General features: G+C 40.6%; 2 protein-coding genes across 4 annotated transcripts; both read left to right on the top strand.

The window, feature by feature from the left end:
• Positions 1-59: 59 nt before the first annotated feature.
• LOC106098144 (leucine-rich repeat and immunoglobulin-like domain-containing nogo receptor-interacting protein 1) lies at positions 60-6219 on the top strand. Of its 3 annotated transcripts, none has more exons than XM_019350947.2 (3): positions 60-454; positions 593-705; positions 3889-6219. In XM_019350947.2, exon 3 carries the CDS (start codon positions 3897-3899, stop codon positions 5724-5726), a length of 1830 nt encoding a protein of 609 aa, XP_019206492.1. In that variant the 5' UTR covers positions 60-454; positions 593-705; positions 3889-3896; the 3' UTR covers positions 5727-6219. The 3 variants fall into 3 exon arrangements, with proteins under 3 accessions (XP_019206492.1, XP_025758102.1, XP_025758103.1); XM_025902317.1 differs by having other exon boundaries at positions 578-705; XM_025902318.1 differs by lacking the exon at positions 593-705.
• A 520-nt stretch (positions 6220-6739) lies between these two features.
• On the top strand, positions 6740-13748 carry vps72a (vacuolar protein sorting 72 homolog a). The gene is made up of 6 exons (XM_003444108.4): positions 6740-7139; positions 9413-9565; positions 10467-10584; positions 10790-10966; positions 11330-11474; positions 11805-13748. Exons 1-6 carry the CDS (start codon positions 7023-7025, stop codon positions 12193-12195), a joined length of 1101 nt encoding a protein of 366 aa, XP_003444156.1. The 5' UTR covers positions 6740-7022; the 3' UTR covers positions 12196-13748.
• The last annotated feature ends 2625 nt before the right edge of the window (positions 13749-16373 follow it).

The following is a 16373-nucleotide window of genomic DNA, read 5'->3' as shown; positions in this document are numbered from 1 at the left end:
GTCATCCAGTGCACTGTGTTGGATGGAGTCCAGGAGCTAGTGCATATAATCCCCCAGCATGCACCAAGCGCCCGCGCGTCCGCAGCCAGGTTGTTGTTGCCATGAGGACAGCGGAGCAACAGGAGGACTGAGCTACAGCATCGCGCTTCCCTCAGAGTTTCAGTTTGAGGAACGGGAGCATGAAGCTTTTTTTTTTGGTGATGTGTTTGATTGCTCCGGGAAGTTTCTTGGTACACTTGGATTGGATTTTTGATCAGCAGTGATGTAAGGAGGAACTGAGAGACTGGCACATCTACTTTGGATTTTTTTAGTTCTGTTTTCTTCTATTAGTATGAAAGTAGAACAATATAAAACAGAACAATAAAAAAACCAACCAAACAAAGAGCACAAGAAAAGTCATTTGCATGTAAAAATGGAGCTATCACAATGACGAACCCATCCGTCTGAAGAGAAGGTGAGTTGGCTGCTTGATTTTCCTTTGATTTCTTTACAAACTACTGCAACTCCCTTTTTTGCACCACCATCCTGAGGTTTTGAAACTGCCAAGGCACACCTGTAAACTATTCTCACTCTCAAGCATGTGCCCTCCCAGAGGAATTCAGGAGGAGTACTCCTCCGTGATTCAATGCCACCGGGAGCTGCCGTCACCACCAGCAATCAGACTCTGCTCCCAAGATCCACACAGACACCTGTGCTGATGTAAAGGTACCTGAAAAGTAGATGCATGCACTCCACTGTGGCGTGTTTATTTGGATGTGTCATGTGGAAAATGACTGAGGAAATTCTAAGAAAGCAAAGGTGACAAGGGCAAAATCAGGATCAGAATCAGCAGGAATGTGAAAATCAATGCGGCAAATGAACCTTTTTAGCTCCAGCACGTACGAGTACTTTCTTATCTGCAGCCACTTTTGTGAGAGATGTCACAAACATAATGGACATCGTTCTTTCTTTCACGCCATCTCTCCTCTTACACGTGCCGCGCTCTGTGCAGCTCAGCACAACAACGTGTGAGCCGAGCTGCCAAAACAGAGGGTGGCTTCACACTTGAAGGTGTTGCTTTTTTATCTCTCTCTCTTTCTCATGCTCTTGGGAATCCAAACAGCACATTTCAGCAAGTCGCACATTTTCTGATGAGCTGCAACGTTCGTCGTTTTTACCGACGTGCAACCCAAGTTTAACCGGAATACATCTGTTTACATGTTCACATGTTCAACCACAGAGCCACTATTATGTGTTTACTGGCAACACATTAAGACACTACCTTGGCAGTACTTATGCACCAAGCCTGTGGACAGTGTTTCCTCTAGGCACCGAAATGCTTTTGCTTTTTCCGCCACCTACTGGCGGATGTGGCAAAGTAAAATAAAAATACATAAAATGAGCTTATGATGATTTGAGATTGAAAAAATGTTAGTAGCTGTAATAGGCGTCCTTCCAGTCATGCATGTCTCTGTTATGTGATCACAGTTCTGGGAATAATAAGATCATGACCTTTGTTTTCCAAAACTACTGGCACTATGTTTGCTACTGTCTTCAATTATGTAATGTCTGATTGACAACCTTTGCACAGCAGACTATTGTATTTTCTGTGTTTTGTGAAGCTTGACGAGACTTTCCGTTACAAACATCTTAAAGAAAATTATAAATAATCAGAATTATTTGTGATCCTTAATTCAGTGGCTCTGAACTTTACTAAACCTTTGCCAAAAAAAAGTAAAAAGATACTGACGTAAAGTACAGGCACCTTCTAATCAGCTTTCACCAGTCCTTCTTTATAATCTTTGTAAATAATAAACGTTAAATGGGTTCCATCATTTGTAGAAACTGAAGAATGTAAACAATAATAACAATAATAATAATTTAAAAATCTAAAATATTTATTGTAATAATGGCCAGGGAATATGCGCTACTCTTACATTACAATCTTGCCCACAGAGGGATGTAACCGAGGAACCACAGATAACTCTCGTACGTGATGCCTCATGTGGTGCCAGTTTACTCTTTCTCCCTCTATCCGCAGAAATCAAACAAAAACAGTGAGCGTGCAATCTGCTCTTGTTTTTCTGGGTCTAATTTATTCCGAGTAGAGCTTTGAAGCTGAAATAAAATTATCCACAGGACTGCAGCCTCTTAGAGGAGAGGTGCACTGTGCTTTTGCACGAGCAACCTGGAAGGGGCAATTCAGGTCAGCCTGATGCAACTTTTGTCTGGTAACACTCAACAGATAAAGGAGAAGCGGTGAAGCGATAATCTCAGACAGAGGAGATGGATTCTGTTGAATGAACTGCAATATCAATTCACCGAGAAGTTAAAATCTTAATTTAATATCTTTATTTTGTCGTTGGTTGTTTACATTAGAGGGGAATGTGTTTTTTAAACTAATCCACAGTGTGGAGGTTTGTCGCTGAGCTTTGAGAACTGTAACAAAATAATGAGCTCAGATTTTCAACTCCCAGCCTCCCTCAGTGAATCGCTCAGGTGTCGAGGTTTCAGACGGATGATTTTGGAAAGTACTTCAGATGTGAATCTGGCCTAAATGTCACATCAGTGAGGATAAAGGAGAAAAATTATGAAACTGATGAATGAAAGGTATTATATGATCTGAAATTATTAACACTTAAAGTCAGTCAAAAGCACATTTCTCAATATTTCCAGGACTACAAATAAAGGAAACTCTATCAGAACACCTGAGGTCCTATAAGGTTTTTTTTTTCCTTAACTCTTGTGTGAAATAAACGACAAAATATCACCTTACAAGTCTGCAGGGGTACGAGCTGTTTCCATATACACCTCCTGTTTGTCAAGAACAAAAGGATCACATTATTAACTAGTGGGTTTAGTTACGAGCGAACAAACTTTTTCCACGTGTAATAAATTGTTCTTTTTCAATATACATTAAAGGTCTTTGTGTAATGTTATTATGGCTTGGATTTAAAATTATAAATCTATTTTTTTCACATTCATCTTTATTGGCTTATCTAGTCAAAATGCATGATCATGCAGGAGTGATAATTTTTCCCATAGAAGACCACAAATCGTATTAATTGTGTTCTCTTCATATTTGGGGGTGTGTGGGGGGGTGGTGGTGTCTAAAACGCTTAGACAAGCAAATTAATAAATAGAAAGAAAAGAAGACGTACGTATCGTGCCAAGTGCTTGGCAACCATATTGCCACATAACTGAGGATAAGTGGCTTCTTTCAGCATCGTGACTGAATCAAATAGTCACATTTGCTGTTTATCCTAATTAGAGCCATTTAGTTAATCTTCTAGAGAGGGAGCTGGAATGGAGATGAGCAACGAAAGAGCTGAATACCAAGTTTTATTAAAAAAAAACAACAAAAACCACACACACACACAACAAAAACACAAAAACTGTTGGAGCCCGCCCGACACTATACTTAATGTTGTGTAGGAACAACATTATTTCTTTTAGCCATGGAATTATGAGAGTGGGGAAGCTTTGTCTCCTTCCACTGAAGTGAGGCACTTTAATACTTTCCCTGTTGATGTAAATTCTTCTGGCACATAGAGCTCAAAGGAGGAGTTTGAGAGTTTTAGGGAGTAAATCAAAGAACGAGGATCAAATGAACATCTGCCACATTCATCGCTTGTGTTAAACAGGTTTTTGTAAATTAAAGTGTATTCTATGTAGAGTTTAAACTGAATTAAAGTCAGACTGGCATAAGATAAAGTGGATTTAACCCAATCAAGAGATCTCTGCCACCATCCATGTGACAAGTTGACATCCAATTCTTCTTTTCTCTATTCCTAACTGGCAGTGGTGATACAAAAATAATAATTTAAGATTAAAAAAATGTATACAGAAAGACCCATGACTCCTTTCACCTGTGATTCACTTTATCTATCCCCTCACTCGTACACACAGGTCACCAGATGTTCGAGAGGAGCGCCGTCCACCAACGGCTTTGCTGGGGAGCTCTCTACCTGCTGGCAGCAGGGGTGGCTTTGACATCTGAGACGCGTTGGCTGTGTCCGCCATCCTGCCACTGTAACGCTACGGCGCTGGAAGTGAACTGCTCTGGTGGCCAACTTACCAGAGTTCCTGATGGTCTCTCACAGGAAGCCAGGCTGCTAAACTTAACCCAAAACACACTCAAGACTTTGGTGCGTCAGCAGTTCCACACGCTGACACAGCTGTCGGACTTGGATTTAAGTGACAATCTTTTGGTAATAATTGAAGTGGAAGCCTTTCTTGGCTTGCAGAGTCTGAGAACTCTGCGCCTTTGTCGCAATCATCTGAAGATTATCCCAGTGGGAGCGTTTGCTGGCTTAACAAACCTCCAGTTACTGGACGTAAGCAGCAATCAGCTTCTTGTTTTCCTCGACTTTACTTTCAGTGAATTAAACGCCCTGCGGTTCATGAAAGCTGCAGATAATGACTTGGTTTATGTCTCTCATCAAGCTTTTACAGGACTAACCAGTCTGCAGGAGCTGCACCTTGATGGCTGCAACCTAACTGCTATGCCAGCAGAGGCGCTCACACAACTTAGCGTGCTGAGAAGCCTTAGTTTTCACCGACTGGGCCTCACTACGCTGCCAAACTACTCTTTCCGCCACCTAGTCCACCTAAAGGAACTTGTCATTTCTCATTGCCCCTGGCTGGAGAGTCTGTCAGGAAACAGTCTCTTTGGCTTAAACCTCACATCACTAACCATTAAACATGGCAACCTAAGTGCCTTTCCCTACATCCCTTTACATCACCTTGTATATCTCGTATACCTTGACCTTTCTTTTAACCCCATCACCTACATTCATGCAAACCTTCTTGGAGACTTGCTCCGGCTCCAAGAGTTACATCTTGTTGGGGGATCGCTGCTTAGGATTGAAATCGGAGCATTCAAGGGTTTGGCCCACTTCAGATTGCTGAATGCATCCAGAAACCATCTTACCACACTTGAGGTTGGAGCTTTTTATTCAGTGGACACCCTAAGAACTCTGGGGCTTGATAACAACCCACTGGCATGTGACTGCCGTTTGCTTTGGGTGGTGCAAAGGCGACTCTACATGGACTTTGGTGAAAGTCCGCCAACTTGCATTACCTCAGTCCAGCTGCAGGGCTGGAATTTTCTGGATTTCCCTGAGGCTGAGCTGCCGGATTTGCTCACCTGTCGGCCACCTCGAATTCTGAACCGCAAAGCTCAGGTGATGAAAGTAGATCAGGGACACACAGTGGTGTTTCACTGCAGTGCCGAAGGTGACCCTCTGCCATCTGTCAGATGGCTAAACCCACAGCTAAGATCTTTATCACCCATCGGCAGAGTACGAGCTCTGTCCAATGGCTCGCTGGAGGTTCGCTATGCTCAGCCTCAAGACAGTGGCAAGTATCTCTGCGTGGCATCAAACGCAGCGGGAAACGACAGCCTGCCCGTTAGCCTTCATGTCCAAACCTTTCCATCATCTTCTAAGAAACCATTTCGTCTTAAAGGTTGGTCTGCCTTTCCATCTGCTGCTCCAGGTGTGAATGGAAATCAGAAACTCCATTTTGATGTAAAGACGCTACTGATAGCAGCAACCATAGGGTTTCTCTCATTTTTCAGCTCTGTGAGTGTTTGTTTCATTTTCATGTTCTTCTGGAGTAAGGGCAAAGGTCAGATAAAACACACAGCCACGATCGCGTATGTGCCACGAAGCGCCATGTCGAGCAGTAATGGAGGGACAAGCAGCTATATGGAAACGGGGAGGTTTACCATGAAGCTGTTATGAGTCAATAAGCAAAGAATATATTCACCTGATATGAGTAGGTATCAGTGAATAAACTGCAAGATGCTTCAATTTATTTGTTTTTTGCTTGAATCTGATAATAATGAGCATGAAATCTTAATTAATAGTATTTTAAATTGCATTTAAGAAATGTGACCTGACAAACCATGATCATGTTTATCTTGAAACACAAAAAATAAGGAAATGAGGATAAAATAAATTAAAGAGTGAACTTAAAATAACAGTTACATTGGACTTCGGGTGGACTATTTGGACTGATGAGATATGGAGAATCTAACAATAGGGGTATTAACCTTATATTAAGGTTAATGTGCAGGTTATTGTGTAGCTTCTTTTCTGTAGCATGTTGTTTTTTCTTGATTAATTTCTGCACTGTTTATTATTTAATAAATGTGTGAAATGCAAGTTGGTTGTTTTTTTAAAAATTCTGCTATCCAAGAACTTGGAAAAATTAAAGTGATTATGCTTTCACAAATTTGGTGTACTTACTTAAAAATTTACAGCACTACAGCATCCAGTGAGGAGCAGCACACACAGCACTTGGTTTAATGCGTCTATATTTGAACTGCAAGGTTTAAAAAATCTCCATAAGCAGTTTTGTACTTACATTGTGGGCAAGTAGACCGTAATACTTAACTTACCTTCACCGGTGAGTGGAGCTGGCTGCAATAACTGACAACTAAAACGGTAAGGGGTGGATATAATTTTTAGTTCAGGCTAACAATAAACAAATATAATAAATAAATGCGTAATAAATAAATGACTTTAACAGTAGATAGAGACTGCTGAGTAGTGCAGTCATTATCGTGCTTACAAAAATTACAGAGTTGCCATGACAACGCATACGCACACATACCTCACAGTTTCCTGAAACAGTTATTCAATTTTTGAATAAAATATTTCCTAATAGAAGCTTCGCATTAACTGCGTAATTGATTATTTTTTTCCATGTCAAGCCAGACAACTAAAATAAACTGTTAGTCCGCCCGCTAGCCCGGAAGTAGATCAACAGTCCCGGATATGGTTGCTTGCTAAACGAGAGCTACCGGTCAGTTGTACATTTCATTTGTCAGTGTTTATCGCCTCTTATAAGAAAAATTATAAAGTATCCCTTGAATTTAAAAGGGTCTACAAATATGGGCACCTACATACAATTAAGCAAATATACTGAGTAACGACGAGGTCAAAGAGGTTCCCGCAAAACGATCTATATCTTTTAGCGTAACATAACGAGCTAAGTAGCTTAGCATTGATTAGCATAGTTTGGAAAGCACAATCATGAGCCTCGCAGTTGGCCGCGAACCCAGAAAGACTGCGGGAAACCGTATGTCCAAACTACTGGATGCTGAAGAAGAGGATGAGTTCTACAAGACCACTTACGGAGGGTTCAACGATGTGAGTAACCAAACTGATAAACACAGAGCGCGATAAAGAGTTAGCATTAGCCGGCTCCAGTGTTAATGACTAGAGCCTAAAAACAAAGTTTGTTCTGCGCGCAATACCTGAATTACCGCTTCTCGTTTTTAGGGAATTTGGTTCATGTCTATTTGCTGCCTGACAATGAAGCAAGCAGCCAACTCACTTTTATATTTATACATTTATATTATTTACAAATTAGTATAACGGAAGAATTTAGTTTCTGCCAGGCTACTGACCATGCACTAGTACAGGAGACATCTCTCACGATTTTGAGACTGACATGACTGGGAGTGGGTCTCACTGATATAAATCAGACTCTCACAGCATTACACGATCCAGACCTTTTAGACAAGCCAGCACGTCTTCACACGTTTATTTTAATATTAAATCCTAATGAGAGTATCATATATGGCAGGGCTGCTGCATTATACTTCAATACTTTTAAAGAGTTTGTCAGGAAACTCTTGACTAAAGGGTTATGTGCATGTAAACAGCAATTTTAAAAGCTATTCTAGTTTTATCAGGTTCTTGCTAGGGCAGATCAATTAAATGTATTTATTTATTTATTTTTATTAATTTGTTGGGGTTTATTGGATTTTGTATAAATCCAATAAAATAAATTAATTAATTAATTTAGCAGTAAAAAATAAATTTAGCAGTCCATCACTGAAAGCACTTACTTCCTCTCTACTAGGCTGAGGCTGTGGTTCAAAAGTGAATTAACTCTCACTGGTAATTGGGGAGTCATGTTTGATTGTGATTTTTAACAGTAACCATTCCTGCCATCATTTCCGTAGTGATGTTGAAAAACAATCTCATCAGATTTTGGATTTTGACAAGAGAGAAAACTGAGCTGAGTGTGAAAGCGAAGCTGTCGATTTTACCAGTCGATCTGTGTTCCTACCCTCGCTATGACCACGAGCTGTGGGCAAGAACGAGATTGCAAATGCAAGCGTCAGAAATCAGTTTCCTCCAAATGGTGTCTGGGCTTTAGAGAAAGAATGAGGAGTTCAGTGATTTCAGTATAGCGTCTACTTTACATATCAGAAGGAGCCGGTTGGGGTGGGTCAAGAATTGGATTATGATGCCTCCTAGGGGAGGTGTTTCGAGTGTGTATTAGCAGGAGGTGGCCCTGGAGCAGACCCGGTAGAGGGAGGTCTGGGGCTTCTCTACTAACACTGCTGCGCCTATTACCTGGACCTGGATTAGCAGCACAAAATGGAAAGATAAATGGAGAAAGCTCGTCATTAGGCTGGGGTTCTCAGATCTGAGAGTACAGTTTTGGAACTATAAGAGAAATGAGGTGAATTAAAAGGACACATCTAAAAATGAGTGTGTCTTGCCACTGTTCATTCGAAATGGTGACCATGGCTTAGTTTAGAGTTGGCCTTACAATTATAGTTTGAACACCAGCTGTAAACAGAGCCTAGATGATGCCAGCTTTTCCCGCTTCACGCTTGAAGAGAGAAGAAAGTTGTGTGATATTGTTTGTCAGAACATTTGATGCTGTAGCAATCTCACACGTTATGGCTTGCTTTTGAAGATGCTAATTTGTTTCCTCAATTTACAGTGTGGCTAATTTTCTTCAAACAGCTGCTGGTTCAGGGGCCACCTTGTGTAGGGGGATTTGGCACCGGCAGCTCTGGCAGTTCTGACAAGAGTGGCTTCATAAAAAAATCACAAACAGATCCTGAGATGCCTCAGTCATCTCTGCTGGGACTTTGATAAAGCACTGTGAACGTGCCTGTGTGTGCACACGCATCCTTTATCTGTGCAGTTTTCAGGGATATTTTTGTCTTGTGCTGCTTTCTAAATCTTTCCTGTCATTGGATGTTGGGTTTCAAAATGACCCACATTTGTTTTAATAAATTTGAAAATTCACATTGTTAGTGCGCATAATGCATTTGTGTTATTTTATTTATCTTTGCACCTGGTTTGGGCTTAAGGCTTGAGTTTGAGTTTTGCTTGAGTTTTGTGATGTAGCTTTGACAATGAGGGAAAACATCTTTAATAAAAATAAATAACCTGTTTATTATTAAATCTCTTAATGGGATGTGACTTTGAATACATTGCTACACACTTGCCAGATAGAAATGTGTGAGATTTTAATCAATAGGCCTGAAAACTACACTTAGAAAAAATGCAGGGGAAATTTGGTGTTTGCTGTTATGTCTCAGATTACTTGCAGATGGTTTGTTCTGTTGTTCTTTTCCTGATTTTATTTATTGCTCCTTTTTTTTGTCTTTCAGGAATCGGGAGATGATGAGTATCACGGAGAACATTCAGATACAGAGGACGAAGTTGACAGTGACTTCGACATCGATGAAGGTGACGAGCCGGACAGTGACCAGGAGGAGGACGCACCTCGGAGGAAAAGCCGGGTTGTCACCAAAGCTTACAAGGTACTGCAGGACCAATCAAACTTTGAGTTAAGCTGAATTCAATTGCCCTAATACCATGTGTCATCATGTATCACTTTGCTGCGGATTTGAAACACAAAGATGGAAACTATTTGGTTTTCCCTTAAAAAAAGAAAAAGGAAAAGTACTATTTAGCACCTTTCTTTTAATCCCTGTGTTGTCCTTCAGCCCCACATGCATACAGTTGCACACATGTGCTCCTCATCCCCTCAGGTGAACAAGCTTTTTAGCAGCTAATGGCCAAGTCAGACCACTAATGACGCCATTATATTTTACACAGAAATACTCTTTTAAATGGCTCTGTTTCTGTTTGTGCCTGTTACACCTATGCTGTTTCCTTTATCTGTGCCAGATATTCTAACATATAATTAATTATGTTTTATATTTTTATGGTAAAAGGAGTTAAGCCTCTTATCTCTGTCAGTTTAGCTGTTTTCCACATCATATTGGCATTAAGTATCTGCCTCAAGGCTTCTGCAGCAGTGAATCAGAGTACTCAGTGAGATTAGAAAGGTGGTATCTAAATACTAGTTAAAAAATAAACAATACATTATCCTTGGCTCACAGATGGGCCAAATCTTTTAAAAAAATCTATGAAGAGCTGAAGGACAAAATCATTGTAGGAAAGATTTTTGATTTAAAAATATCATACTGAGACATAAATGACCTCAGTTGGTCAGCTGAAGGTTAAAACTGCTCTGCAGCTCCACAGGAGCCACTGGTTGTCAAATGACATGTATGAACATATGTTAAAAACAAACTGATTTAAAAAAAATCCGTTAACATAACAGTTTTCGTTGTTTTTAAAATTAATATTTTCTAAATTTCCTGTCAGTGAAACAGATGTGCATTGAAAATGCTCTCTGTCTTTGTTTAATCCAAGGAGCCAATAAAGGTGCCAAAGCCCAAACCTAAAAGAACCGAAGAGCAGAAGAAGACGGAGAAAACTAAAGTGGAGCCGAAAAGGAGGATTCCACCAGAATTCCAAGATTTTGCAGAGAGTAAGATTTCTCTAAACCTCCTACTAATGCTTCCATAGTGTTTTCCTTTTATTTGAAAAGGATGCATAAACCTCCCAGTCGTGTGCATTCAGTGAATGCATCATAATATTGTGGGAAAGTTACAAACATGTTTAAAAAAGTTTTATTCAGCTGGGTTTTTTTTGTTTCTTTTTTTTTAACGCTGCATTTCTTAATTCTTGTTCAGCTCGGAAGTCTGTCCGACAGTCCACCAGTGAACATACACGAAAGACGAATCTGCGCTTACAAGAACGCCAGGACGCCCCGCGAAGGCGACGAGGCGCTCATCGTGACCGACCCCTCACCCAGGAAGAGCTGCTGGCTGAGGCGAAAATAACAGCCGAGATCAACATTCGATCACTTGGTGAGAACATGTTGGAGAGTTACTCTTTAAAGATCTGCACAAACTTTGGGTAATTCAGGACTCTTGGTTATCTTTCCTGTTATGCAAAGAGAGAACCAATGTCGAGATTAGTGTGTCTTAGCAGAAACATAGAAAACAGAAATGATACCAGACAGAAAGCATCCTGTTAAACACTTAAGGATGTGCGAGTGCTGAGTATCACGTCTCCAGTTATGTAAGCTGAACATTATAATTATCTATTAATTAGGCCGTGGCCGTGATTGTAATGTAAAACAGTATGGTTCCACCAATAATTTACCTAAAGCTGTTTGTGCGGTATAACAAAACACATCGGTGTTGCTGATTTTTACTTTTTCTCTGCAGAAAACTACGAACGTCTGGAGGCAGACAAGAAGAAACAAGTCCACAAGAAGCGGCGTTTTGAAGGACCAACCATCCGTTACCATTCAGTCCTTATGCCCCTCGTCTCAAACTCAGTCCTTAAAGAAGAAAATGTTGATGTTGAGGGGTATGTATAAACTCAATGCTACCCAGTTTTCCTTTTGATTTTGTTTTGGAGTAATCTGCTGCTTAAACATTGACTGAACAGGGTCAGTTGGGTATTTTCTGTCATTATTTTTATATAAAAAGGGCAAACACAACAGTTTGTAATAAATGGCTTCACCTAACCACTAATTATGAGTTAAAATAAAGTTTTTGTATTATAATTCATATTCTCTGAAAAATGGCCCAAAATCACAAATTCTGCCAGGTTATGTAGGCTTATGAACACAACTGTATGATATTTGTGTTTAAAAACTTATATTCTTGGTTTTGTCATATTCCCACTTTCCTAAAGGTTGGACCAGGATGTTCCCCAGACTGCACCACAGAATCCCACCACACCTTCCCAGCAGCCTGCCGGAGGCCTATGCTCCCGCACTTATATAACATTCAGTGACGACGAAGCGTTTGAGGTCGCCTTCCCGCCAAGCTCCCAGACGAGTCCTCAGGTGCCCGTCCAGGAGGTTTGTCCTGTTACCCACAAGGCCGCGCTGTACCGAGACCCAGTCACAGATATACCGTACGCTAACACACGAGCTTTCCGCATCATCCGGGAAGCATACCGCAAATACGTGGCCGCTCATGGATTTCCGAACACTTCAGGAGGGTCGACGGTACTTGACTCCTCAGCAGCGAAGGGCGCCCGGCAGAAAATGGTTATGAAACAGAGTGCGGCTGCTACATAGATTAGTTTCAAAAAGATGGTAAAGGAGTTGGTTTCGGTTTGAAATTCTCAGTGAAATGATCGAAAACACTGTTTTTATTTCTGTCCTTACAGCTCACGAGGAGTCTGGTGGAAAAAACTGACATTTTGGGTTTGAGCTGTCACTGAGCTACTAAAAAGGAAAAAAAACAAACAGTAGTAGAACCAAAACAGCTGCCGCATGGCCTTAAAATGTAAGAAGTCTTATTTGTGAAGTCTGTGTGAAAATCAGCTGAAAAAGGCGTGCTTCTGCACAGTGGCAGCTGTGATTGTTCTTTTTATTTTGTTTGTTTGTTTTAGATTCATGTTTTATACTTATTTTTCTTTTTGTGTCTGCAAATATTCTCATCAAAAAATAAATTTTGGGAACTTGTAATAATTGAGAGTTAAGAGAGTTCTGCTTTATAATGAAAAATGGGACGCCTGCACAGCGGGAACTACTGAAAAAACTGGGGAAAAAAGCCCATCATCATCATAAAATCATCTTCATTTTCACCAGGCTAAAATCCATTTAATCTGTCATGCCCTTCTTAATTTACAGTGTAGTATTTGTTTGTTTTGTTTTTTTTATTTTTGAGTGATAGAAGGCAAAGAACTAAATGTCATGTTTTGGTTTTTAATTTTCAGTCCAGCACCGTAACCAAAAAAAACATCAGACTGTTTTGGAAAATCTGGGCCCCGGAGTTTAATTAATTGTCTGCGTCTGACAAATCACTGAGACACTTTTAATTGATCAAAGCTTTAAATCCTCCCTCCTGTTATACATTTTAATTTTTAACACAGAAGCAAGCATAAGATATTCTCTTTTATGGGTGAGAGCGAGGCAGTTTCTTCCACATTTATCTCCTGGTTTTTCTTAATGTGTAGTCTGATAGTTTAAATTTTATTTTATTTCCTCTATCTGCCTCTGTGCAGACAGGGCTGTCTCATCGAGCATTCAGAGTATATTCGAGTTCATCGTGAGGCTGTTATAAAATGTTTTTTTTTCTCCTCTCTGAATTGTTAATGGCAGAAAATTGCTTGAGCTTCAGTCTCAAACAATACTGCTTTGCTGATCCCTTTGGGACCTTAAATTAGGTTTTCTATATTTATTCTCTGTGTGCAATCACAGAGAGACAGAGTAAGCCCTTAACACAGCTGAGTGCTTGACTAGTGTGAAACCTTTGACCCGTTGTACACCGAACTACTCCCCTGCACAATGTCCCGTAGTCCCAGCACTCATAAACCCCCCAAATACAATTAATTGAAGTTTCAAGGCCTCAGATAATCAAAGGTTTCACATTTATTTTATTAGAAACAGCAATTTTGTTTTTTTAGCGGTATCACAGGAGATTTACATTCAGCCCTCACCTGGGAGCAGAATCGATGAGGATGACTGGTGAAGCCCTCTCTGATCTCGTTTGGAGTTTCAGGTACAAATCCTGCAGTGTTTCTTGTGTTCGTGTCAGTTCAGGCAGACGCTTTACCTTTGCAGGAAAGCTTGTTTGTTTCAAGCAGATTCTTACCTGTGTTTCCAATAAACGCCCTGATGTTGAGCACAGCATCTCTCTGAACAGTCTGTGTTCTGGTGCATAAGTAACCAGGCTTCTTTGTTTTCAGCTCATCTCGACTCGGGCACGGCAAAGACGTTTGTCATCCATCCAGATCACCTAATGAGTCTTTTCCATTTTCACAACAATTGCTGCTCCTCTCTTATTTCCAGAGGGGTTGCCACAGCGGATATTACTGCATATTTGATTTGGCATAGATTTTACACCAGATGCCCTTCACAAAGCTCCACACCCATTTATCTGGGCTTGAAGCTGACACTAGGAATACACTAGCGTCCTACCCCTTAGACTGGGTTTGTCTGCTCCCAGTCTCGAGCTGTGGGTCATTTGTTTGTAAGGTGAGATTAGTTTGAAAACCACTGATAACAAAACTCATTAATTTTTTTCTGTACTTGACACATTAGAGCACAGGCGTCGAACTCCAGGCCTCGAGGGCCAGTGTCCTGCAGGTTTTAGATGTGTCGTTGATCCAACACAGCTGATTTAAATGGCTAAATGACCTCCTCAACATGTCTTGAAGTTCTCCAGAAGCCTGGTAATGAACTAATCATTTGATTCAGGTGTGTTGACCCAGGGTGATATCTAAAACCTGCAGGACACTGGCCCTCGAGGCCTGGAGTTGGGGACCCCTACATTAGAGTAACCTATGAGCTACTGATGTGTAAATCTTTAATCGCCTGATGAAATTCATTATAAAAATGTTTCAAAGTTTTAATAATCTAAAAGCAGAACCTTGGTTATCTAGATAACGTGACAGAGCTAAATTCTACCACTATAAGTATTAAATGCTGTGTTCTACTATTACACACTCTTACAACACTTTATTTGGTACACCTTGCCAGTGCTGGTTTGACCCCCACCGCCATCCTGCCCCCCCTTTGCTTTAATTCTTTGTGGCACAGATTCAACAAGATGCTGGAAACATTCCTCAGAGATTTTGGTCCATGTTGACATGACAACATCACAGTTACTGCAGATTTGTTGGCTGCACATCTATGATGTTCTCTGTTGGACCCAGATCTGGTGACTTGTTAGAATTTGGTGAGCTGTGTGAATTCTAGCCTTAGTTTCCTGTTCTTACCTGAAAGAAATAGCAGCTAGTGTGGTCCTCTGCTGCCAGCGTGCATTCAGAGATGCTCTACTGCATTCCTTGGATGTAACGAGTGGTTGTGAGTTACTGCTGCCTTCCTATCGATTCGAAACAGTGTGACCATTCTGCTTTGACCTCTGGCATCAACACGTGGATATTTTGTCCTTTTTGGACCATTCTCTAGAAATCCTAGACATGTCTGTCTACATGTCTAAATGCACTGATTGGCTGATTATACTTGTAAACGAGCAGTTGAATAGACCTACCTAATGAAGTGGCTGGTGAGTAGTTTCACCTTTGTTTTGACACAGTGCAGCCTCCAAAAGAAGCTGCTTACAGCAGCCCATTGAGACCCATTGAAGAAAAAATGAAATAATTTTTTAATAAAGTGAACAAGAAGAAAACGAGTACCTATAAAAGTACATTGTGCATACACATAAATATGTATTAGAGTTGAAACCAAGGATGTCACCTTTCGAAATATTTTTTCCCCCCATTGGATGTGTTAACTGATCAGGAACACCTGTGTAAATTGAGACCTTTTTAAAATTACTGTCACCTGATGCTTGCATTGATAGAAGGTGCATTTATTAAGGCAGTGATCTGCTGAAGTGAATAATTCATTGCTTAAATGTCATTTACATAGACATGAATGCTGATTTAAAGTTGCCATTAAGACCGAAATGTCACATTTACAAAGAGAGGAGCGAGGAGAGTCAAGTCACCGTAGAAACGAGTCAAAAAAGATAAAAGCTCCTCCATTGTTCAGATGCTCTCTGTTGAGATGCAAACAATGCCGCATGCAAAGTGAGGAAGCAGAAGCAGATCAGCCATCTGTAAGTTTTCCCAGCAGGCCATCCGACAGCCAGCCTTACTCGCCCTGTGTTTGTCATATGCTGAGCTGACAGACTTACTGTACCTTGTATTAATCATGAGAGTAAACCAAAAAAAAAAAAAAAGATCCCTCCAGACTGATGTGAGGAAACACAACAAATTGATTCATGTTTTTTAGCTGTACTGTGCTGCTTTGGGAGTTAACCAGCCAGTTTTGAGAAAACAAAATGAGTCCAGAAGAGGGATATTCAGCTAGGCAGAGCGAGGATTCGCTGTATGAAGTAATTTCCCTAGTTATTTTCTGCTTAAACCCAAATCATAACCAAGCACACCATGTGTGCGCACGCTTTGTGCATTGTCATGTTCGCATTGTTGCCACAGTGTTTCGCAGTAACACCCCAAGCCGAACTGCATTCAGCACTTTCTGAGGATGCAAACTTCAACGATGATGTTGCACGAAAAATGTCACTTCACATTAACGCCAACAGCAGGAACCAACACAGTCGGGGAGAAAGGAAAAAATTTTTTTTTTATTGTGCTTTTTCCAATTCTATCAACCTCAATGCTTGCTCTTTGAAAGTGGCGTCTGCCCACACACTGCCACTTACATTGGTGAAGAAAGGAAAAAAAAAAACAACCTAACACATTTATTCAAGAATAACAAGTTATCCCTTAAAGCAACCATGA

The sequence above is a fragment of the Oreochromis niloticus genome, linkage group LG22, assembly GCF_001858045.2.
Source record: "Oreochromis niloticus isolate F11D_XX linkage group LG22, O_niloticus_UMD_NMBU, whole genome shotgun sequence".
Taxonomy (NCBI): domain Eukaryota; kingdom Metazoa; phylum Chordata; class Actinopteri; order Cichliformes; family Cichlidae; genus Oreochromis; species Oreochromis niloticus.
The sequence above is the reverse complement of the archived record's forward strand: the minus strand, read 5'-3'. Positions and strand labels throughout refer to the sequence as shown.